General features: G+C 36.1%; 1 protein-coding gene across 1 annotated transcript; it reads left to right on the top strand.

Moving 5' to 3' along the window:
- Window positions 1–18,243: 18,243 nt before the first annotated feature.
- On the top strand, window positions 18,244–22,366 carry VSX1 (visual system homeobox 1). The gene is made up of 5 exons (XM_053712620.1): window positions 18,244–18,628; window positions 19,506–19,584; window positions 20,158–20,281; window positions 21,190–21,370; window positions 22,101–22,366. The coding sequence occupies exons 1-5, from the start codon at window positions 18,244–18,246 to the stop codon at window positions 22,364–22,366; spliced, it is 1,035 nt and encodes a 344-aa protein (XP_053568595.1).
- The last annotated feature ends 4,886 nt before the right edge of the window (window positions 22,367–27,252 follow it).

Below are 27,252 nucleotides of genomic sequence, written 5' to 3'. Positions count from 1 at the left end.
GACACGGCTGACTTTCTAAGGAAAATCGATAATCTTTCAGTCCCTCCAGGAGCCATTATGGCCTGCTTGGACGTGGAAGGATTATATTCATCAATCCCACACAACGTTGGTCTTAAAGCATGCAACCACTTTCTAATGATGAAAGGTACACAAACACAACAACACACTGACTTTGTCATGGAACTGCTGGAGTTCATATTGACAAACAACGTATTTCTCTTCGACAACAAAGTGTATGTACAGCAGCAAGGGACTGCTATGGGGGCGACATGTGCCCCCACTTATGCATGCCTACATTTGGGAGCCTGGGAAATGGAGGATGTCTATTAGAGCCCTCTCTTTGAGGAAAGCATCCACATATGGCTAAGATATGTGGATGACATTTTCCTCATATGGGAGGGCTCTGAAATGGGCCTTTCTGACTTTGTAGAAACTCTCAATAAAAATGATAAAAATATCTTTCTCACACTGCAAAGCAGTAAGGAGGAAATATCATTTTTGGAGATTAAGATTAATCTCAATCAGGGCTCTATTGTGACTGAGAATTTTCGAAAAACCACTGCAACTAATAGTTTGCTTCTTGCCACAAGCCACCATCCCGACCATCTCAAAAAAGGGGATACCTAAGGGGCAGTTCCTGAGACTACGTCGGAACTGCTCCACTAAAACCAAATACTATGAGCATGCCATAGAGATGCACAAACGGTTTTTAGACAGGGGGTACTCCAAAAGAGTAGTAAACAGAGCTCTTAATGAAGCAGCTCACTCGAACCGTGAGCAACTTTTAATGCCCAAACGAAAGGCTGTACAAGGTACAATCAGATTGATTGCAGATTATAATGGTCATTGGACAGCTCTGAGAATGATACTGGAAAAGAACTGGCATATTCTAACGAGCGATGAAGGGGTATCTAGGGAGGTAGGAGATCACCCCAACATGACTGCCAGAAGGGCACCCAATCTAAGAGACAAATTTGTGAGAAGCCAGTATGTGTCAATCAAAAAACAAACAGATTGGCTTACTACACATAGATCCACTGGAAATCATCCATGTGGAAGATGTGTGGCTTGCAAATACATGGTGAAAACCAAAATATTTTCAACTCACACAGGCAAAATATATAAGTTGAAACACCACATTACATGCAGTACTGAAGGTGTTATTTACCTCCTCTCCTGCAGTTGCCCACGTTTCTACGTGGGTAAAACCAGGAGAGCCATAAAAGACAGGATAACTGAGCATAGGGATGACATAAAATATAAAAATCCCAAAGTAATGTGGCTAAACACTTTAAAGAAGTTCATGCCTGTAATCCTGACTCTCTCTCATTCATTGGTATTGACAGAGGTATTACCAATAATAGACGGGGTGATAACGACAAAGTCCTCCTCCAGAAAGAATGTAGGTGGATTATGATCCTACAAATCCAGATACCCAATGGGTTAAATGATAGAATAGACATGGCCTGCTTCCTATAAAGAATGGTTATTGTCATAACCCTATCCTTATTTCTCTATTTCAGACATGTATATATCGTAATATGATGTAAAATTACTATCTACAATAGTGAGAACTATAATTCTACACCTAACTAAAAATTCTTATTTCCAGTAACGAGGCTAATTAATCCTTTGAGTATTTTAAATTTAGGGCTGTTTTCGCCATAGGTATCCTTATGCTTGTAATTTTTGTAACTTTATTTTCAGAACACAAATGACCAAAATATGATCTAACTTGTGTATATACATCTACCTCTCTATTAGGGCTTACTAGCCCGGTTTGACATGTCTGTATTTCAACTATCTAACACAGAAAGTCTGTTTTTAACTTATCCTCTTCTAGTATGATTGGACCATAGAATCCTTGAATAGGGGCGTGAAACTTAGTAAGCTTAAAAGGGAGATGAGATGCTCCCTACGTCATCACGCCCTGACAAAGCCCGACACACCCAGCGGGTGAAACGCGCATCGGCATTGGACAAGCCGACACGGTACATGTGGTCAGTGTGAACGCCACTGAACGGATACATAGCAAGCATACGCATTCGAAGAAGTCTGGATGTTTTTGGGAAACCATTAATGACTATACATTATGCATCAGCTTGAGGACAATACAGGAGACAGGTCGTATGTTGTCATAATTTTGACCTGATCAATAGGCAAATTTATGTTCGATCTGGACATTGTCACCCTGCAGAGAGGGTTGAAACAGAAGTCACTAAGTACATAAGAGATTGCTAACTTTAACCTTCGCTCAAAGCATACTAACATTATGCATAACTGATTTGCAATTCCTCACTTTGCATTATGCTTGTCATCCCTCTATGACTTTTTCTATCTTATGCATATATGACCTAATGCGAAGGACCTCTACAGTGACTCACAAAACACGCTACTACCTGCTTATTACTAATCCCTGCTGAGCAAACTCTACCTTTGCTTTTTTTGCTTTTGCTTGCTTATCTAAAGACAGATGTACATATTTTGAGGCACATTATCATTAACTACTTAGATCCCATTACTATACCTGCCCAGCATTAGGCCTTATCTAATAAGGTGCCGTACGCATCAGTGTGTAGTAGTTTGATAATTGTTCCCCAATAATATATTTCAGCAATACTATGTATGTACATTACTATGCTTATGCTTGAATCTGTACTATTCATATCTGTAAACGACTTAGATCCCATTTCTATATCTGCTCGGCAGCTTGCCTTATATTTTAAAGGTGCTGTTTGCAGTAGGGTGTAGCAGTCTGACTATTGTCTCCCAAGTAACACATCTCACTAACACTGTAGTGAGTACATAGAGATATTCATGTCTGTCATAATATAGCCATTACGTTTTTTGGTATTGTATCCTGTTCATGCATGAACACTCACCCCTGACCGGTCAGGTTTGCATATTATTTTTATGTTTTTGATATATACACTACTTGGTCACTTGTGAATTTACCTATTGCTAAAATGTTTCTAAGACAACTCAGTCTTGGATATTTCAGTGCCAGAGATTGATCTCTCTTGTAGCCATTTCAGCTGTAACTTTGGATACACTTTACTAAATATTTTTTTGAGCTAAATAAACCTTTTTTGACAAAAAGAGTGCTGAATTCCCTGTCTTTTATCCTGGTATTCAATTTTTCCAGGATTTTTTCTTTCTTGCTAATTCATGTATATATATATACATACACACACATATATATACATACATACACACACACACATGCATACATATATACATACATACATACACACACACATATATATATATATATATATATATATATATATATATATATACATACACACACATATATACATACATACACACATACACATACACACACATATATACACACATATATACACATACACACATACACACATATATACACACATACACACATATATACACATACACACATATATACATACATACACACACATATACATACACACACACACACATACACACATATATACACACATACACACATATATACACACATACACACATAGATACACATACACACATATATACATACACACACACACACATGCATACATATATACATACATACATACACACTCACACACATATAGACACACAATTTCTAGAAAAAAATTGTAGAAGGGGGCATATTTATCTGACCATTTAGCTTTTTTAATACATTTAATGTAGTAAGTTCCAATTAAACTAAACACTGCTAAGTCCCACTTCTCCACTTTCCCCACTGTTTCATAACAGACAAAAGCAGGGAAAGTTTGCTGGAGACACAGCATAAACTGATACTGGCTGTGTGTTATATGACCATGCAGAGTGGAAAAAGAAGGCAATAAAACCAGCAGCAAAAAAATTGAGCATTTTTCAAAGTAATAAACTTACCTACTTGTCGGCTATCTCCTCCATGCTGAAAGCCCCCCCCCTCCTTCTGTGCTAAGTTCAGCAGGGGAGTTTGTCTGCTCTCAGGCTATCGCTAGCGCTGTCATGTTACAAGGCTTTACTGGGAGACGTGTGGCTGTGATCCCTGCACTTCTTCCCAGCCACAGTGTGCCTAACCTTTCACCTCACTTCAGGACATATGCTGCCTTAGGAACTCTAGTGCGTGCAGCAGCATGACATGTGATCATCAATCCTCTCATGTAAAGCAATATTAGTATCAGTGTTCAGTCGGGTGTGCTAATTTTACTGCGCATACCGGTGTTCTAAAGAAAATTGTATACCGCATAGGAATGTGTATACCACATCACTTTAGGTCATGTGACTAAGCTGCTGGAGGGGTGTTGCGCTCAATGTGCATGCGCAAGAGGCCCAACCTCCTCCAAACAGCTGATGTAAATTAAACAACGGGTTGAGGAAATATATGGCCCGTAATCATAATTTATAGAGGCTATTAGCCTTCACTGAGCACATGCGCACTGCGGTCTCTTTATTCAATATAATGTAGACAGTGACAAATGTGACAGCATAGTGCTACTGTCATGATACCCACACCACACACCATCACCTTCCCTACCCCACCGGAATAAAATATTGGAGCAGTCACCGGACTTCATAGAAAAATATAGCCTTTATTCCAAACATAAGTTTAAAAATGTTTTGGTGTAGTCGGCGGCGATAGTATGTGACCCAGAGGTTACACAGCGCCAGCTATAGATACACTCACTATAGATAGTATGTGACCCAGAGGTTACACAGTGCCAGCTATAGATACACTCACTATAGATAGTATGTGACCCAGAGGTTACACAGTGCCAGCTATAGATACACTCACTATAGATAGTATGTGACCCAGAGGTTACACAGTGCCAGCTATAGATACACTCACTATAGATAGTATGTGACCCAGAGGTTACACAGCGCCAGCTATAGATACACTCACTATAGATAGTATGTGACCCAGAGGTTACACAGTGCCACTTATAGATACACTCACTATAGATAGTATGTGACCCAGAGGTTACACAGTGCCAGCTACAGATACACTCACTATAGATAGTATGTGACCCAGAGGTTACACAGTGCCAGCTACAGATACACTCACAATAGATAGTATGTGACCCAGAGGTTACACAGTGCCAGCTATAGATACACTCACTATAGATAGTATGTGACCCAGAGGTTACACAGTGCCAGCTACAGATACACTCACTATAGATAGTATGTGACCCAGAGGTTACACAGTGCCACTTATAGATACACTCACTATAGATAGTATGTGACCCAGAGGTTACACAGTGCCAGCTACAGATACACTCACAATAGATAGTATGTGACCCAGAGGTTACACAGTGCCAGCTATAGATACACTCACTATAGATAGTATGTGACACAGAGGTTACACAGTGCCAGCTATAGATACACTCACTATAGATAGTATGTGACCCAGAGGTTACACAGCGCCAGCTATAGATACACTCACCATAGATAGTATGTGACCCAGAGGTTACACAGTGCCAGCTATAGATACACTCCCTATAGATAGTATGTGACCCAGAGGTTACACAGTGCCAGCTATAGATACACTCACTATAGATAGTATGTGACACAGAGGTTACACAGTGCCAGCTATAGATACACTCACCATAGATAGTATGTGACCCAGAGGTTACACAGTGCCAGCTATAGATACACTCCCTATAGATAGTATGTGACCCAGAGGTTACACAGTGCCAGCTATAGATACACTCACTATAGATAGTATGTGACCCAGAGGTTACACAGTGCCAGCTATAGATACACTCACTATAGATAGTATGTGACCCAGAGGTTACACAGTGCCAGCTACAGATACACTCACTATAGATAGTATGTGACCCAGAGGTTACACAGTGCCAGCTATAGATACACTAACTATAGATAGTATGTGACCCAGAGGTTACACAGTGCCAGCTATAGATACACTCACTATAGATAGTATGTGACCCAGAGGTTACACAGTGCCAACTATAGATACACTAACTATAGATAGTATGTGACCCAGAGGTTACACAGTGCCAGCTATAGATACACTCACTATAGATAGTATGTGACCCAGAGGTTACACAGTGCCAGCTATAGATACACTAACTATAGATAGTATGTGACCCAGAGGTTACACAGTGCCAGCTATAGATACACTCCCTATAGATAGTATGTGACCCAGAGGTTACACAGTGCCAGCTATAGATACACTCACTATAGATAGTATGTGACCCAGAGGTTACACAGTGCCAGCTATAGATACACTCACTATAGATAGTATGTGACCCAGAGGTTACACAGTGCCAGCTATAGATACACTCACTATAGATAGTATGTGACCCAGAGGTTACACAGTGCCAGCTACAGATACACTCACAATAGATAGTATGTGACCCAGAGGTTACACAGTGCCAGCTATAGATACACTCACTATAGATAGTATGTGACCCAGAGGTTACACAGTGCCAGCTATAGATACACTCCCTATAGATAGTATGTGACCCAGAGGTTACACAGTGCCAGCTATAGATACACTCACTATAGATAGTATGTGACCCAGAGGTTACACAGTGCCAGCTATAGATACACTCCCTATAGATAGTATGTGACCCAGAGGTTACACAGTGCCAGCTACAGATACACTCATAATAGATAGTATGTGACCCAGAGGTTACACAGTGCCAGCTATAGATACACTCACTATAGATAGTATGTGACCCAGAGGTTACACAGTGCCACTTATAGATACACTCACTATAGATAGTATGTGACCCAGAGGTTACACAGTGCCAGCTATAGATACACTCACAATAGATAGTATGTGACCCAGAGGTTACACAGTGCCAGCTATAGATACACTCACTATAGATAGTATGTGACCCAGAGGTTACACAAGTCAGCGGCGTACAATGAATCACTGAGAAGTAGGGCCGTGTGCATTGCAGATTACGGTCCATAGAATCCTGCGATCCGTTGTTATCTAATAAAGCTCCTTAAACAGATGTTTGGAGGAGGTTGGGCCTCTTGAGCATGCGCATTGAGCGCCACACCCCTCCATTAGCTGATAATACGTCACCGAATGTGACGTAGTATACACATTCCTATGGTATACCAGTATCTTTAGAACACCGGCTGATTAAAAATGCAGAATTTTTTTTTCTTTTAATGGCTTATTTAAAAGTTGTCTTTTTTAAAATTTAAATATAGAGCAGCTTGCAAGCTGGGAGTTTTTACTGCCCCTTTATTTTTCCTTGCACCCCTGGCTGCTGCCCGCTGCCAAATAAACGGCCCTGATACTATGTGTGGATATGATGAAAGGAGTGGTCTGCAATAGAGTTAAAGGGACAGTCAAGTCCAAAATAAACTTTCATGATTAAAAAAGGGCATGTGATTTTAAACAACTTTCTAATTTACTTTCATCACTTATTTTGCTTTGTTCTCTTGGTATTCTTAGTTGAAAGCTAAACCTAAGTAGGCTCATATGCTAATTTCTTAGACCTTGAAGGCCGCCTCTAATCTGAATGCATTTTGACAGTTTTTCCCCACTAGAGGGGGTTAATTCATGTGTGTCATATAGATAACATTGAGCACACGCATGTGAAGTTACCTAGGAGTCAGCACTGATTGGCTAAAATGCAAGTCTGTCAAAAGAACTGATATAAGGGGGCAGTTTGCAGAGGCTTGGATACAAGGTAATCACAGAGGTAAAACAAGTATTATTATAACTGTGTTGGTTATGCAAAACTGTGGAATGGGTAATAAAGGAATTATCTATCTTTTTAAACAACAAAAAATCTGGTGTTGACTGTCCCTTTAATCTATCTTGGGTAGACATTTGCAAAGGTAGGATCTCAGATTTACTTAGATTAATCAAGTAATTAGAAAGGTTGCCATATGCTTCTAAGGTTGTTATGGTTGGGGGGAGAGATTTTTGAGGTGAAGTCAAGAAAAGCAATAAGTCATCTGGGAAAAGTGCTAGTTTGTGGGAGCCTGAGTTTAGGAGGGTGTCTGTTATATAGGGTTCTGTTGGAGCTGTATTAAAAGAATCTCTATGGAAAGTACAAACAATAATAGTGAGAGGGGGCAGCCCTGCTTTGTTCCATTCAAGATGGTAAAGGGATCAGTGAGAGTCCCATTCACACATACTCTAGCTAAGGGAGCTGAGTACAGTGCAAATTTGTTTTAAAAGAAAGCTATCCGGTATCCCATATTTTTGGAGAGTAAGATGAAGAAATGCCCAGTCCAACCTGCCAAATGCTTTTTCAGCATCTGTCGACAGGAGGACCATTGGAATGTTATTTAGAGTAGCATATTGGATGATTTGGACACTTTTAATAGTATTATCTTTTGCCTCCCTCCCTAGAACAAAACCTGATTGGTCCTGGTGAATAATGTGTGGTAAAATGGGATTCATTCTAACAGCTAAAATTTTGGAATATAATGTTAGATCTACATTAAGCAATGAGATGGGTCTAAAGTTAGGTGGTTGATCTGGGCTTTTCCCAGGTTTTGGAAGTACACTAATGTGTGCTTCTAAAATGGATGTGGGGAAGGGATTATCATGATCAATGTTTTGGAATAAGCTTAATAGGTGTGGACTCAGTAAATCCCTAAAGGTTTTATAATATGTGCTGCTGAATCCATCTGGGCCTGGGCCCTTCCCTGGGGGCAGTGACTTAATTGTGTTGTGTAGTTCTTCAATGCTGATAGGCTGTTAAAGAGCATTTTACATTTCTGGTGTAACTTGTGGGGTATTTATTGAAAGAAGGTAGTCTCGGCAAGTGTTTCTATAAAAGATGGGTAAAAAGGTTGTAAAGTTTGGTGTAATAGTCCCTGAAAGACCTTCCTATTGAGATAGAGTCTACAATAGTTTTAGCTGTTAGATGTGTGAGGCGTTGTTTAAAGTTTGAAATTTGCTTTTTCTTGAGGGCTCTTGTAAATAGTTTACCCACTTACCTTCTGTATGATTTTTTTTTTTTTTTTGTAAATGGAATGCTGATCTCTGGGCTTTAGTATCCAAAAGTTTGTTCAGTTTCTGCCTACTCTGGTCAAGTGAATGCAAAATATCGCTATCGGTTGGATTTAAGGGCCATGATACCCAAATGTTGAAACACTTGAAAGTGATGCAGCATAACTGTAAAAAGTTTACTAGAAAATATCACCTGAACATCTCTATGTAAAAAAGAAAGATATTTTACCTCAAAATGTCCTAAGTATTCAAATCCCATTACAAAGGACTTTAATCAGCAAATCAGTTTGTCTGTCCCGGGACAGGCAATTTAGTGAGCTTCATGCACACTCGTGTTATTTCCCTATTCAGTTTAAGGAAGTTTACTATGAAATCTTATGAGAGTTAAGTAAAATCTCATGAGATCACAGTAAAAGAGTTCATGACCTCAGCACTGCTGATGCTGATTGACTGTAGTTCATTTCATCATTTATTTATTTTTTTTATTTTTTTTTACCTGCAGCTGGACAGCAGCTAAAGTATAACCTTTTACACAAGACTTAATCTAAACCGGGAAACAGCACGGGGGGGGGGGGGGCGCTAATCTATAATTTGTGATGTTTCAAATGACAAATAGATATGCATATGAAGTTAAAAATACATTTGGAGTTCCCAACAATAATACAACCAGGGTAATACTGGATGAAAGTTCAAATTCAGAAAAGAGTATGTTTTCTTCCAAACGATGGCTGCCTCCTCCTCACCAAGAAAGGTCCAGGAATACTATAAAAGACAAAACAAAGGGGCGCCTCATGTGTGGTATCAACAAATTCAAATGTGCCACAGAAGATTTAAAGCCAAATGGGTAATCACAAGGTTTTGGAGCACACCTATGTGCTAGTAGGAACAGGCTGCAGATTTTACCAGGTGTGAAAGCTCACCCACAAAGGATATCAGTCATTAGATACTGGATGAGCACACCTATGTGCTAGTAGGAACAAGCTGGCAGATTTGGATATGGTGTGTCAGCTCACCACCAAGGGATTTTTTCTTCAATGTACAGTAACCAGGTGTGGCAAAATCCTGTTTTTTAGGCTCCCATTCAAGCAGGTGCAGGTTAATAGAACTACTCACAAAGGTATTTTTTTAAGATAAAAATACTATTTATTATAAAAACAAAATTAAAAAGTAAATGTACAAAAGAGTGGAAGGGGGGGTGTACAATCTTGCCCCATATAAATGCAACGCGTTTCTCGGCATACAAGCCTGAAGAAATGGCTTGTATGCCGAGAAACGTGTTGCATTTATAGGGGGCAAGATTGTACACCCCCCTTCCACTCTTTTGTACATTTACTTTTTAATTTTGTTTTTATAATAAATAGTATTTTTATCTTACAAAAATACCTTTGTGAGTGGTTCCATTTACCTGCACCTGCTTGAATGAGAGCCTAAAAAACAGGATTTTGCCACACCTGGTTACTGTACATTGAAGAAAAAATCCCTTGGTGGTGAGCTGACACACCATATCCAAATCTGCCAGCTTGTTCCTACTAGCACATAGGTGTGCTCATCCAATATCTAATGACTGATAGCCTTTGTGGGTGAGCTGTCACACCTGGTAAAATCTGCAGCCTGTTCCTACTAGCACATAGGTGTGCTCCAACGCCTTGTGAGTACCCATTTGGCTTTAAATCTTCTGTGGCACATTTGAATTTGTTGATACCACACATGAGGCGCCCCTTTGTTTTGTCTTTTATAGTTACACAGGACTTACTCTTGGTGAGCTGAGGAAATTGTGAGGTAAAATATCTTCCTTTTTTACATTGAGATGCTCAGGTGGTATTTTCCTGTCAGCTTTTTACAGTTATACTGCATCAGTCTCAAGTGATTTAGCATATGAGTATTATGTCCCTTTAATTTGTGTAGGTGATCTAAGTGAAGAATCTGTTGTAGCTATTCTTGTTGTTGGAGTCTATATAGTTTAGTTCTATGAGCTTTAATTTTAATGAGTTCTCCCCCATTACACTTTTATCTGCTTCCCATAGTGTGCCCTGAGAGACTTCTGATGTCAAATTTTCTCGAATTAAATGGGTTATGGATTGAGTTATCTGTTGTTTGACTAAGGTGTCTGTGAGTAAGGTATCACCCAATTTTCAATGGAAATGAATGGGTCTAGTGGGCCATCTAAAGGGACCTGATGATATAAAGCTCTCTGTTCTGGAGAGATTATCTAAAATGTCTCATCAACAATGTAGGTCCCTTAAAGAACTTTAAAAAGGCAAATTTTAACTTGAGAGCTGTTTGTCTAGCTATGCAGGTTCTGGATGTGAAGAGACGCACATTACAATATAATGCTAAAAAATCTAAATCACCAGGCCCCTGATGTACAGTGGGGAAAAAAAGTATTTAGTCAGCCACCAATTGTGCAAGTTCTCCCACTTAAGAAGATGAGAGAGGCCTGTAATTTTCATCATAGATATACCTCAACTATGAGAGACAAAATGTGGAAACAAATCCAGACAATCACATTGTCTGATTTGGAAAGAATTTATTTGCAAATTATGGTGGAAAATAAGTATTTGGTCAATATCAAAAGTTCATCTAAATACTTTGTTATATATCCTTTGTTGGCAATGACAGAGGTCAAACGTTTTCTGTAAGTCTTCAAAAGGTTTTCACACACTGTTGCTGGTATGTAGGCCCATTCCTGCATGCAGATCTCCTCTAGAGCAGTGATGTTTTGGGGCTGTTGCTGGGCAACACAGACTTTCAACTCCCTCCAAAGGTTTTCTATAGGGTTGAGATCTGGAGACTGGCTAGGCCACTCCAGGACCTTGAAATGCTTCTTACGAAGCCACTCCTTCGTTGCCCGGGCGGTGTGTTTGGGATCATTGTCATGCTGAAAGACCCAGCCACATTTCATCTTCAATGCCCTTGCTGATGGAAGGAGGTTTGCACTCAAACTCTCACGATATATGGCCCCATTCATTCTTTCATGTACACGGATCAGTCGTCCTGTTCCCTTTGCAGAGAAAAAGCCCCAAAGCATGATGTTGCCACCCCCATGCTTCACAGTAGGTATGGTGTTCTCTCTCCTCCAAACACGACAAGTTGTGTTTCTATCAAACAGTTCTACTTTGGTTTCATCTGACCATATGACATTCTCCCAATCCGCTTCTGGATCATCCAAATGCTCTCTAGCATACTTCAGACGGGCCCGGACATGTACTGGCTTAAGCAGGGGGACACGTCTGGCACTGCAGGATCTGAGTCCCTGGCAGCATAGTGTGTTACTGATGGTAGCCTTTGTTACGTTGGTCCAGCTCTCTGCAGGTCATTCACTAGGTCCCTCCGTGTGGTTCTGGGATGTTTGCTCACCGTTCTTGTGATCATTTTGACCCCACGGGGTGAGATCTTGTGTGGAGCCCCAGATTGAGGGAGATTATCAGTGGTCTTGTATGACTTCCATTTTCTAAATATTGCTCCCACAGTTGATTTCTTCATACTAAGCTGCTTGCCTATTGCAGATTCAGTCTTCCCAGCCTGGTGCAGGTCTACAATTTTGTTTCTGGTGTCCTTCGACAGCTCTTTGGTCTTCACCATAGTGGAGTTTGGAGTGTGACTGTTTGAGGTTGTGGACAGGTGTCTTTTATACTGATAACAAGTTCAAACAGGTGCCATTAATACAGGTAATGAGTGGAAGACAAAGGAGCCTCTTAAAGAAGAAGATACAGGTATGTGAGAGCCAGAAATATTGCTTGTTTGTAGGTGACCAAATACTTATTTTCCACCATAATTTGCAAATAAATTCTTTCCAAATCAGACAATGTGATTGTCTGGATTTGTTTCCACATTTTGTCTCTCATAGTTGAGGTATACCTATGATGAAACTTACAGGCCTCTCTCATTTTCTTAAGTGGGAGAACTTGCACAATTGGTGACTGACTAAATACTTTTTTTCCCCACTGTATGAGGTATCATGTATTGTGCCAAACAACCAAACGCAGTAATTGCTTTGTAAGACTGTCAGGAGTAACACTGTTCAAGCAGAATAATGCAAACCCCAATGTCACGGAAGCACACGGCTTTCACTTTTAACTTCACTTTTGCCGCAGTTCCATTATCTACGGTAGCCCCATTGTACTATGTAATTGGTATTACTCAAAGCGCCAACAAAACACCTGTATGCCTGGGAGAGGTGAGACCTAGCTCTCACCTAAAAGAACTTAGATAGTGAGGGGAGGGCCCAAGCGCCAACTAACGGAGGCTAGGTGTACTAAAAGATCTAGATAAGATTTGTTACAATCAATATAAAATTTATTGCATTCAAATTAAAAATTCTTAAAAATCAGAGAATACATATACTCATGGATCCATGGTTAGTAACATGAATAATAATACAATCGACATTAAAACATAATTAAAAGCAATAGAGGGTCTATATCAGTAGATATATGCTGGCTTGTGCAGTGTGACCTCTAACTGATGGTCTGTTCCGGTTAGGTCTGGTGGGACCGGGGGTTAAAAATGATATGCGTGATAAGGATTAATAATGGGTGTCTTTGGAAAACATGTTCACCAAATTTGAATTAGAGGTTGTCACAAAATAACCCTGGTGCTCCTATTTGGATCAGAGAAGAGACCCAAAAAATGTGTGTGTAAAAAATGAGGTGGACAAAAGCTGTGCAGAAAGCATGAAGGATAAAATTGGATATAAACAAACTAAAAAACTGAAAAACCCTCAGGTGTAAGGTGGGTTAGTATAAAACAATATAAAACAATAATATGAATCCCAAAAAAGGCAATTAACAGTCTGTGTGCAAAAACCTATAAAGAAACAGTTGTTGCAAAGGACGATCTGATTCCCCAAATAAATAAACAATGTTATAGTCTGAGTGCAAAAAATGCAATAAAGAAACACTTGATGTAAAAAAGTCTAAGTGCGATATATCCGAATAGAAGCTGGGCTGCTGGCTCCTTAGTGCAGCTTGATGAAAAAAATGAGACAACGGTCTCGAGTGATAAGAAAAAAACTCCAAAGTGTATAAATAAACATCAATCCAACCTGTGAAAAAAGCAAATAACAGCAATGTGCAGAAAATCAAGAATAATCAGCTAGGATTGAAAATAAACTCACCAGTACTGGTCTACACGTTTCGGCCTGATATAGGCCTTTCTCAAGACTCTTAGACTTTTTTACATCAAGTGTTTCTTTATTGCATTTTTTGCACTCAGACTATAACATTGTTTATTTATTTGGGGAATCAGATCGTCCTTTGCAACAACTGTTTCTTTATAGGTTTTTGCACACAGACTGTTAATTGCCTTTTTTGGGATTCATATTATTGTTTTATATTGTTTTATACTAACCCACCTTACACCTGAGGGTTTTTCAGTTTTTTAGTTTGTTTATATCCAATTTTATCCTTCATGCTTTCTGCACAGCTTTCGTCCACCTCATTTTTTACACACACATTTTTTGGGTCTCTTCTCTGATCCAAATAGGAGCACCAGGGTTATTTTGTGACAACCTCTAATTCAAATTTGGTGAACATGTTTTCCAAAGACACCCATTATTAATCCTTATCACGCATATCATTTTTAACCCCCGGTCCCACCAGACCTAACCGGAACAGACCATCAGTTAGAGGTCACACTGCACAAGCCAGCATATATCTACTGATGTAGCCCCATTGTACCTTATACCAAAGGGATAACTTCTTCCTAGAAGTGGCCAGTCCGGGATCCAGAGGGAGGGAGACCACACCGTCACTGCGATCCACATTACTTCTCGCGAAACAAAAAATCCATTAATTGGAACCGGAAGTGACTTATACAAACAAGTATTACCGGGTTTGCAAAAACGTTTTCAATTACTCCTGTAATGGTTACTATTATCAATGCATAAAAGGAAGAAGGGTTCCTGCATACCCATAAGTAGTTCTGAAAAACACATAAAGGTAAAAGGTCATGGAACAAAGTATTTTTAACTTTTTACTTTGCTGCTGTTGGAAACTTTTTTGGATCATGTATTGTGCATCTCATGCAACTAAAGATGTTAATGTAAGAAATGCCCACTAACCAAACACCATAAAGATAAGTGAGATTATGATTATTTAGACCCCTTGGCAACTTTAAGAGCATCTATGTAAGTATCTCAATACTTAAGAAATATGTAGCTATGCAACATGCATCTCCTGCTAATTTCAGTTATAGGAACACTAAAATCAAAATTAAACTTTCATGAATATGATAGAGCGGCAATTTTAAACAACTTTCCAATTTACTTCCATTAACAAAATGTGCACAGTCTTTTTATATTTACACTTTTTGAGTCACCAGCTCCTACTGAGCATGTGCAAGAATTCACAGAAGAGGGGAAATAGACATACATTTTAAATTTGTCAGAAAACAATCTACTACTCATTTGAAGCCCGGACTGTTATTGCATTGTTTTGTTATCGTTAATTTGTTGTTTATGCAAATCTACTGTATTTACTGGTCCTTTAAATGTAGATAGCTTTTAACTGTTTTCACTTATAATGTACAGGACCACTAAACACAGCAGAATAGAAGAATCAATAAATGCATAATAAATAGACAATGAAAAAGCACTTTGAATTTTCAAATGTCAGTCAGTTACATTTTCCATCCTAATGCATCATGTGACAGCTATCAGCCAATCACAAAATGCATATACCTATATCCTGTGAATCTTGCACATGCTCAAAAGTAGCTGGTGCCTCAGAAAGTGTGCCTATAAAAAGATTGTGCACATTTAGATGATGGATGTGAATTAGAACGTGATAGTTTAATTTTTATTTGACTGTCCCTATAACAGACTCAATGTTGACATATTTATGATATTTTTAAGCTTTTTGGCACTTGGCAGGGTCCTCAAATTGTTAACACTACAGCAGGGAAAATCAGATAAGAATAAATTTAAAAAAGACTAGGGACATGATTTTTTGAAGATACAGTATATAGTGTTAATGTTTGCAAAATTCTGTTTGAAAGACAGAAAATCCAAGTATTATTATGTGTGGTCTTTTGAGTTATAATTTCACATATTTGAAAGTATTATGCTTGTATATTAAGAGATTACAAATAAAACATTTTACTATCCTCAAGTTAAAGTGTGTTACTCTAATCATACCAATTGTTCAAAAGCACATAAAATATTAAAGAGACAATAAAGGTTAAATACCTTCCATGCACCTCTGCTAGGGTGCCACCATTTTGAAACCTAGGTTTCACTGCTGGTACCTGAAGGAGAGTTGCTGCACATGTGCAAACACAGCAGTGCTGAAAAGCTAGATTTCAACATTGTAGCATCCATAACTAAAGAGAGGTTGGAAATAACCTCAATACTATGCTTATAAATTGTATTCAGTGTTAAATGACCCTTTAAAACTTTAAAACATGTTTAATAAAATTGTACCATTTATATTAAAACATATAAGCATTTTATGATCTTCACAAGCAGAGAAGTATAAAAGCTTATTGTAAATTTGTTTTAAGGGCTTAATACAGTTAAGTAGCTACTACTATATTTCAGATAGAAAAATAAGAACAAAGGGACATAAATTAAATGTGATAAATAAATCAGAAACAAATTGCAGAACGCAGACCAGGATCCTGTACGTTTCTATCGACAGCCAAATCTCCAAGTTCATTACAATACAATATACAGTGCTTTTATTAGCTTTTTAATAAATTGCTACATAAACAATACTAATTTTGCAATAACATAAATTATTGATGAGAGACTACATTTGAAAACACTCTGCTTTTAATAATAGTCCCTTACAACAACAAAAATATGCAAAGCAGTGATTATCTTAAATTTCCTCAATGGTCCTTTTAAGGGAATGTTCAAGAATAGTGATTGCACTGTGCATTAGTTCTGTGTATCAGCCAATAAGTAATAATCCAACAGGTGTGCAGAGCTTTGAAATTCCCATCACTGGCTGCTGCACATTTAAAAATAAATGCATTTCCTTTATATAGCATGCTTATTTGCTGTGCATTTTACAGTGTATTCTTTCCCATAACTTTTCTGGGAAAAAAAAGTCATTATGACATAAAAAAAAAATCAAAGCAGAAACAAAATTGGCATTTACAAAATTTGTTTCAGGACAAGTGATCTGACTGAGCATTTTTTTAATATAAATCCATGAAGTAATCAGATAACAGGTAATAAAACAAATGGAGTTCTGCATATAAAATGTACAAAATCACAAAGACACATTGTGAGGCTGGCAAAATGTTCCCCTTAATAACAGTAATTAACTATTTAAATTAAGTAGATCAAGCTGTGGAATTTACCAAAATTGATGATCTGGCTTAATACGTTTTAAAACAATTATATATTAATTTAGAAGCATCGGGTTTCTAAGGAAAATTTTTATCCTAATTAATTTATAAAAGCATTCTCTTGAGGATGAAGCAAAGTAAAACTGTGATAATGTGAAATTTAGTAAGATTTGAGCTTATAAATATAGGATACATCCATACAAAGGAAAGGCATTAACCATATTTATCGATAAACGGTGGCATGCTATAATATGATAGCTAAAATGTGATGGCTTTCATCAAAATAAGTATATATTTATTCAGAAAATAAATATGAAAAGAAAATGTAAATAAAGATAAATAAAATGACTGGAAATCAGAAAAATGCATGTCCCCTGAAAATGACATGGATTCCATATTCCAGTATAGGCAACATGCAATAATAACTCCTATTACTTTTATTGGCTATAAGGGATGGGTATGCTGATAAGCGTTGTTGCACAAGTTATCCAAATGATTAGTCCTTTACTGAATTTTTTTTTTGACCATCACGAGAGCCCCCTCCTTTTTACTCCTGGTGTTGGTTATATCAGGACCCCCTGTTGGGGTCTGGTAGTTAAGTGTCAGAATCAATCATGGGGGAATGAAAAGGAGGGGGTGTTAACTCGCTATGTTAGGTCGGTCTGTGCCATTCACTAATAAACAAAAGGTCTCCTCAGCAGATGTAAAGTTAAGTGAAATCTGTCAAAAGAAATGACCAGAGAGTCCAAGCAAAGGTTGGATTGAGAAAAGGGAGGTGGAGTGTGGATAGAGCCAGGGAATTTATCAGATTGAGGGGAAAAAATTGGTGCCAATTAATCCTGTGTGATTTGGAGGAGGTGGAGACCCTCTGATTATACTGTGAGGGGCATGTCCAGAAGCTGAGTGGATCTGGGGAGCATAATAAATACCCCCACCAGTGCCTAACAGCTTCCATCCTCAAGACCAGCCTGGGAGAAGCAACAAGGGAAAGGACATAGAATCACTATTATTCAGTTATGACTGGGAGAGACGAGGTCTCAGAGGGCAAATCAAAAGGAAAAATCTTGGCACCAAGTGCAGCAAACGAGAAACCTGTAAGATTCCACGGACCTGCCATGAGATCTAAAGGCTTTGCCATTACCGACCTGCTTGGTTTGGAAGCGGAACTGCAGCCACCTACTGTGTCTCACCTTAACTGTGAAAGTCATGGGGCTAGTCTTGGTGGGATGTCACTGACTAATGGCTCTCTACCTCTCGGACTGGGCTTTCTGTGTGGTTTTGCTTCTCAGCAACCCACTGGGACTACCTGTCTGCTTCCAACCCACCACATCCCATTCCTCCAACCGAGGTCTGAGCACCAGTACCTGCACACCTCAGAGAAGCACAAGGAGAACATATCTGGTAAACTTGAAACCCTTTATACAAAATATATCCGTTTAATGTTGCAGCTAATAGAAAGAATATTTTTAGGTATTTTGAACGAACTTTTTATTTTACAATAATTTGAGATCATTAAAATATATTATATACGTTGTAAAACCATATGAATGTCACAGTAACAAGACTTTAACATTTATCTACAATAGTAAATTCACTTGTACAGTTTAGTTACTAAAAATAATTTGGCTGAAGTCATTTATTTAATTTTGTGAATTTTGAGGAAGATGAAATTCTAAACTGTAAGATTTTATACTGGTTCTCAAATAATCTTAGATAAACTAACATTGAACGAGATAACGTGTGCAATCCTCTGCTAGTGGCTTAGAAGCATCAAGTGGAGAAAGTGAATTGAAGAGCTATGTCAGTGAGCTGTCCATCATGAGTAGACTTGTGTGGTGCTGAAAGCAGGAGAAAATATCTCTCATCTTTACTTGTATCCTCTGGTGTCATTAGATACGAAAAACAACTTGTATGTTACAGAAGTGCAATATTTGTTACAAAAATGTATATATACAAATGTATTAACGATATATATATATATATATATATATATATATATATATATATATATATATATATATATATATATATATATATATATATATATATATATATATATATATATATATATATCAGAGAAACAAGTCCATTTAACAAAGAAATAAATAAAAATATGTTTTTTTTTCAATGTAAAAAAAGGCTTTCCTATCTATTTTGTAGCGCTATCTATTGCTATCCTTAACATCAAATGTTGTTTATATAATTGTTTTTTTTTAGTAATATATATATAAATTAAATGCATATATAAATATTATAAAAATATATATTTTATTGACAGATGATGACAGCTTAATGGGGGATAAAAGTGACTTGAAGACAGCAAATTCCCAGACAAAAAGAAAGAAAAGGAGACACAGGTAAGATAACTGTAATACATTTATTTTGCATGATTTTTGCTCTGATTAATATAGCTTTTTATACAGAGAAAAATACGTACATCACTGTGCAGGTTGATAAACAAGGATAAAAATATACACAGCTTACACAAGTCGTTTTAACAAAACATCCACACATTTAAGATATATTTTCACTGGCTTTTAAAAAGAGAATAAAAAGGATCTTTTGCATATTATGCTAACAGCAAATGATCAAATATTATTTTTGTGTGCATATTGAAAATCAGAAATTAAAACAGAAACAAAAAATGTTATTTTGAATATATCTAAAATAGTTTACCAATTTGCAATTTATTTAAATTAGCGAATACAAATATTTGTTTATAAATATAGGAATATTTAATTATATGTGCGTTTAATACAATAGTTGTATAGGGTTTTTATTTTTTCCAGTGTAGGAAGACTAAAAAACAGACAGCTGTTATATTTTCAGATTTTTTTATATATATTTTTTTATACAGAATTTGATACAGTTCTTTTTTTTTGCTCACAATACAAATCACAAATTTATTGAATGTTTCTGTTATTTCTTAGGACTGTGTTTACTGCTCATCAGCTGGAGGAATTAGAGAAAGCATTTAATGAAGCCCATTACCCCGACGTGTATGCCAGAGAAATGCTAGCTCTGAAGACGGAGCTACCTGAGGACAGGATACAGGTGAATATTTGTTCATATTTATAAGTTTATAATGACATTCTTATATTTGTACCTAGAAAAGGAAATCAATTCATCTATCGTTAAGTCCTATTTCATATAGATAGATATATAGATAGATAGATAGATAGATAGATAGATAGATAGATAGATAGATGATAGATGATAGAGTATAGATATATAGATAAAATACATAAATGTGTCAAGTCAATTTTAGCATAATTGGCCATAAGCTTATCTACAAATTTGCTAATGTACTTGCAATATGTTCTTTTGGCATATGTAGGTAAATCATACACAGGGACGATCAGTCGCTCTATCTATCTATCTATCTATCTATCTATCTATCTATCTATCTATCTATCTATATATATATATATATATATATATATATATATATATATATATATATATATATATATATATATATATAAAATATCGTTATAATAATAATTGAAACAGCTACAATTCTACTTAAGGTGGCATTTGAAGAGACCATCAGCATTAAATATTTGACATTTTGCCAATTTGGCAAATGTTGTCTTTGGAGATTATCTCGAGTAATTACAAATTATAGGATACATTTTTATACAAAAAAAAATGGGTCAATACATTTCGTGTCAGATACGTATAATAATCATACTTAGATTGTAGCACCATGTTTGTATTCAATAGAGGGACACACAGAGAATGTGTGTGTGAGTGCTTGTGTGTAAGTGTGAGGGCTTGTGTGTGTGAGTGTTTGTGTGTAACCTTATATTGATGATGAATATATTAAACACTGCATAATCACCTAGCAAATTAATCAGTTCTCTTTATTAAACATAGTCTCAAATATGCAATTCAGTAGTATGAGGTATATGCTGACCCCTATATCATTTTAAGGCCAATTGTGACTTGGTAAATTGCAGGTCTGGTTCCAGAACAGAAGGGCTAAGTGGAGGAAGCGTGAAAAGTGCTGGGGCAGAAGCAGCGTTATGGCAGAGTATGGTCTTTATGGGGCCATGGTTAGACACTCCATCCCACTACCGGAATCAATTATTAATTCAGCTAAAAATGGACTGGTGGGATCCTGTGCTCCATGGCTTTTGGGTAAGGGACGCATACAATGTTACTGCCATACTCCCTTCTCTATAGACAGCTGGAATATTCTAAGGAACGGTAGCACAAACACAAAGTGTTAAAAAAATAACTACCAGCAGTGCAGGTGAGCTGTATTATTGTCCAGGTAATACAGTAGCAATTGTTTAGTCTAAATTTACTGTAAATAAGGTCCAAGGTGATTGTAAGCATACTAATATGGAGGATAATTTCATGGGGGGGGGGGGGGGGGGTCTTCTATCTATCTATATAAATTATCTATAATCTATATCTATAAATGACCTATCCATCTATCTATCTATCTATCTATCTATCTATATATCTATATATCTATCTATCATCTATCTCTATAAATGATCTATCTAGCTAACTAGCTAGCTAGCTATAGCTAGCTGTCTGGTTGTCTGACTGGCTGTCTGTTGGCACACCTGAAAAACATAAATAGGGTGGAATTCTAAAATAACCTTTACTGAACAGATATAATTAAATTGTTCAAAGTTAAAGGTGTTCTATAAAACCTCTATAAATGGCTTTGAATTTATTATAAAGGAGAAAATATAGAGAAATTGTAGACGTTAAAATAATCCATAGAATGTTGCTATAAGCCCAAATGCAATTTGCAGATGTATGTATTTATAATGTAATACGTGTAGCATTGCAACAAATGAATGACTTTTGTTAAGTTGTAGTCTCACCTAACACGACAATATTTCTTTTATAGGGATGCATAAAAAGTCCATAGACATTACAAGGACAATGGACAATGATGATACAGTAGCAGATACTTGTAGGACGGATCACAATATTGATGGATTGATAAACAAGGGAGAATCGCAAAAACACACACAGGACAAGAGCAATACAATGGACATTTCAGAAGAGAGAGCCATTGACCTCTCAAGCAGTGCAAAACTAGAGAACCATTGCACCATGCGGCACTGCACCATAAGAGACAGCCAGACACAGCACCCTGATAATGAGCCCTAAAGAAGCATTGACAGGACAAGTTAGATAGAATGGAGAGAGGGAGACGGTGGTGAAACTGATTAGGCCTCTGATTAAACAACAATTATGGACACTATTTTAGAAACGTAATAATATTTTGAATGCAGTTTTTTTTTACTTACATTTTTAATGTGTTTTCATGGAAGTATATACTAGTGTCAATGTATATAAAAGAACAACAGAATACAAGCTATATGCTCATTTAGTATGAGTCTAACCTTATGGAATCAAACGGCTACTGCAAATTAGACAATTATTTAGCATAAATAGCATTAGAAAACCAACAACATGTGACACTAGGCTGCTGAATAGGACATCCTCTTGAGATATATATATATATTTTAATAACTGGAGAGCACTTAAGAGTGCCTAAGACGAATTGGTTGAATACACTTATAAAAAAAAAATAAAAAAAAAAATATCAAAGATTTTTAATATTGAAAAATTCTATTTTTGAGCAAACTTAACTCATAGAATACATTATTTACAGCTCTGTGTTAACAATTCAGCAGTACACATATTGATTTTTTTTTTGTTTTTTTTTGTTGTTTTTTTTTAATAATACTGCTCATTCTTTTACTGTGTATATTTTTTTCCCTTTTTTGTTACATTTCACGTTTTAAATTTACTGGCTACAAACCATATCCTATTTTTAAGCGCTATATAACATATAGATTGTGTTCACATCCTTTTTTCTAAAACTGCTTCTAGCCCCTTGTATTGATAGGCAATTTAGTGATTTAAAAATTACTATTTGATATATATATATATATATATATATATATATATATATATATATATATATATATATATATATATATATATATATTATTATTATTATTATTATTATTTTATGCCATTCAGAATAATGTAGGTCAACATTTTTTTTAAAAAATTTTTTTTCATTTTAAATTTTTTGGATCAAAACTGTACTGCTGTTTCTCGTACACACTTAATTTTAAGTATTTATGGGGGAATGCAATGCTTTATATGTGAATGCTTTATGCAGATTTAAAATAGCCATCTATATAGATTTTTTCTCTCGATATTTACTAAGATGTTCATTTAATACTTTAATTCTCACATGAAGATTCCACACGCAGATCTAACGAATTCCTTAAATGTATTGTTTTTTTTTCTTTCGTTTTTTATTTAATTTAAAAGACAATATACACAGAGTATTATTTTATTTAGGAGCTAGAGGCCAAATGATAATGATATCTTTTTTTTTTATTTATGATTCAATGTTCACATATGAATGCTAGAAGGTTCCTTACATCTAATATACATTTTTTTCTGGTGTATAGTTTTTAAATTATTTTTTCCAACATATATATTTTGTAAAAAAATAATACAGATGTCCTTGCAGAAGAAGAAGAATTTACATCGAAACATTTTTTTTTATAGAAATCTCGAGTTTAATTATTGAGTCTCCCACATTGTAACATATCAGATAAACATATTACATTTATTGATAGGATGCATTTACTTTCTAAAAAAAAAAATGTTCTTTATTTTGTGAAGAAGCAATAGGAAACGTTTTGTAATTATCTTGTTATAACTCTGGGCTTGTTTTCACAGCCTTGTGATATTTATGTATTGAAGCACTTTTGTAGTACGGAATGTCTGGTTGCTATATTTTATCATATATTTATTATGTTAAACAATAAAGAATTTCAGTATGTTTCATTGCTGATGGCTCTATCTAATGTGCAGCTGAACAGATATAAAGCAGCCATTTATACAACTGGTGCACAAGACAGAACAATTATAGGTTACTGCAAAGAATATTCTCTTCAAACTCTGTAAAAGGCAATACCCAAAATTCCAATGTGTATATTCTGCATTCTGTCATTGTCACACCCCATCATAAATACAATAAACTTAGGTTGCTAAAGACTCAAACCAAATATAATAAACATAGTATTTAGTGTTACTGTGTTCCTTTCATTGTTTTATCTGCTAGAGGAGCAAACATATTCACTTCTACAAAAGAGACCATAGACTCCTTGGGAAATAGGTCCTGGTTTTTAAAACATTTAATATTTAAATATAGAATTGCATAGCCCATTTCTATGTATCATGTGACACATATCAGCCAATCACAAAGACATACTTCTAATATGAACTCTTGCACATGCTCAGTAGTAATTGGTGCATTAAAAAGCATGTTAAAAGATTGTGCACATTTTGATAATGAAAGTAAAATGCTCTGTCATAATTATAAACGTTTAATTCTGACTTTAGTGTTCCTTTAAAAATTTGCCATATTTAAAAAAAAGAAAGGTTTAAGGTAAAGTGCATGTGTATGAAATGGTAGTAGTTGAAAATATCTGTCTGAAGCTCTGATATTGCTAATACAAACACAATGAATACATTTAGCAAAAGAGGCATTTACAAGTGAAAACAACGTCTTTCATAACTGAGTAAACCATTAGGTTGATGCATATTGATGCTTTACTTTGGTTATTTGTGAGAACAGTAAAAAAATATAATGTATCCTGTACAGTTTTGCATTTATAAAGAAAACACATTTACATACACACTCTGATTTATAGAAGATTTTTTTTAATATTTAATATTCAATATTGAAAATTACCTGCCCTGCAGTATAGACGACCCTGTCTTTAGTATGTTCCAAGTCAGCAGTGGAGGGAGTAAGGCCTTATAAGGTATCTAGGCTTTAAAAGCTGCTCTCGTTAGCCTGTGTCTCATTGGCCTCTGTCACTTGACAGATTAAATTAACAAGAAATAGCTGTACAGTGTTAAAGAATATGACATTTGTCTGACAAACTGGGATTGTTGTATTCATCTGGGCCTGTACAGTCTAATCTATGGCTCTAAACATTGTCAATATGCCGCCAAGAAAATTGCTTTAATTTCAGCTACTGCATTTTGCTCATAAAACCAAATTTACAGCCTAACAGTCTGCTAATGAACAGGCATCAGCAAATGTTGTTTTGGAATCAAATGTGAGGACATCAACAAAGCTAGAAGTCAACATTGACTCTTTTAAAGGAGCATAATACAATGGTTTTCATGTTTTTGTGGATTTCATGGGACAGTCAACACCAAAAATGTTATTGTTTAAAAAGATAGATAATCCCTTTATTTCCCATTCCCCAGTTTGCATAACTAACACTGTTATATCAATACACTTTTTACTTCTGTGATTACCTTGTTTCTAAGCCTCTGCAGACTGCCCCTTTTGTCAGTTCTTTTGACAGACATGCATTTTAGTATATCAGTGCTGACTTATAAATAACTCCACATATAGCACATATGAACTAACACCCTCTAGCTGTGAAAAACTGTTAAGTGCACTGAGATAAGAGACAGCCTTAGAAATTAGCATATGAACCCACCTAGGTTTAGCTTTCAACAATGAATATCAAGAGAACAAAGAAATTTGATAATAAAATTGTAAAGTTGTTTAAAATGACATGCCCTATCTGAATCATGATAGTTTAGTTTGGACTTTACTGTCCCTTTAAATTAGAAACTAAAATCTGCCTTTAACATGTTTTTGTCATGCAGTTTCATGAAATCTAGGTTTAAATTATCAGCTTTAGTCCTAATTAACGGTTTTACTTGAGCACCGACCATATTCAATAAGGCAAAACAATTAGAATTCAGAGAAAAGTCTAACATACACTGTATATCAGGACTTCTATGCAGGTATGTGTGAGGGACATCAGATAAAACATGAAGCCCAACATTTTTCTTCCATGTGTCATACAGAGCACACAATTTTAAACAACTTTCAGATTTACATATATTTTATCAAATTTGCTTAATTTTCATTGTATCCTTTGTTGGAAAGTATGTACTGCAGAGACTACCTAGGTATGTTTTCAACAAAAGATACTAAGAGAATAAAGCAAATTAATTGAACTAAACAGGAAAGCTGTTTTAAATTGCATGTTCTATCTGAATTGAGAAATAATGTTTTTGACTTTACTTTCCCTTTAAAGGGAAATTAGACTGCTGGATAGAACTACCATAGAATTGTTACTTCTTACTGTGCACATGTAGCTTTCTTTAAAGTCATTGACATATATTAACCCCTTATAAGTGCCAGTTAATAAAGATCTGCATCTTCACACTGGGTCCTCTATCTTGGAGATGAAGTATTTCTGCACCCAGTGACATAACCTATGCACATTCACAGATTAGTTACATTGTTGTCTTTTTGACAATCAGTCTCATGCACTATATAGAGAGGCAGTTGTGCATTTGTGAGTGTCTGACAGCGGTGGCTGGTCTATTGGGGGCAATTAGGGCAGTGCCCCCCATGTTCCATTAGAATTATTATTATGCTTTTCTTAATGTTATTTTTCAGTCCCTTAATTATTCTAAATAATTGTTATTTAGGTTGTGCATTTTTAATTTAATGTTTGTGCTTTTCTAAATGCAATCATGCAGACATGGGCAACTGTAGTCTATAGCCCCCTAAATATAAAACAGGAGAGTACTATAACTACCAGCATGCAATAGTAAAAGCTGTCCAATCATATCTCAGGTCAGCTCCCACTATCAAGTCATTTCCTTCCAAATCTGTGTGCAGTAAAATAGAGATTCCCTTTGGAGACAAAAATATACAGGAATGTCAATTATTATACGTTCTCCATCTATTTTAATGTTACACAGGATTCAAAGTTTAATAAACAGTTAGCCAGTGTCATTCATTGCTAATATTTCAATTACAAATAGCATTTGTTTCTTAGGAAGGTAATAGTGCTTGCGGGGTTGAAAAAATAATTATAAATAAGCTGCATGTTTGAAAATATATGTTGTCTAACAAATCTACTAAACCTGCTGTATTCATCTGTATATTTTATACTTACAATGCTTTTTAATGCAGGGTT

Source organism: Bombina bombina, chromosome 4 (assembly GCF_027579735.1).
Source record: "Bombina bombina isolate aBomBom1 chromosome 4, aBomBom1.pri, whole genome shotgun sequence".
In the NCBI taxonomy this organism is placed as follows: domain Eukaryota; kingdom Metazoa; phylum Chordata; class Amphibia; order Anura; family Bombinatoridae; genus Bombina; species Bombina bombina.
Note: the sequence above shows the minus strand (reverse complement) of the source record. Positions and strands in the feature narration are given on the sequence as shown.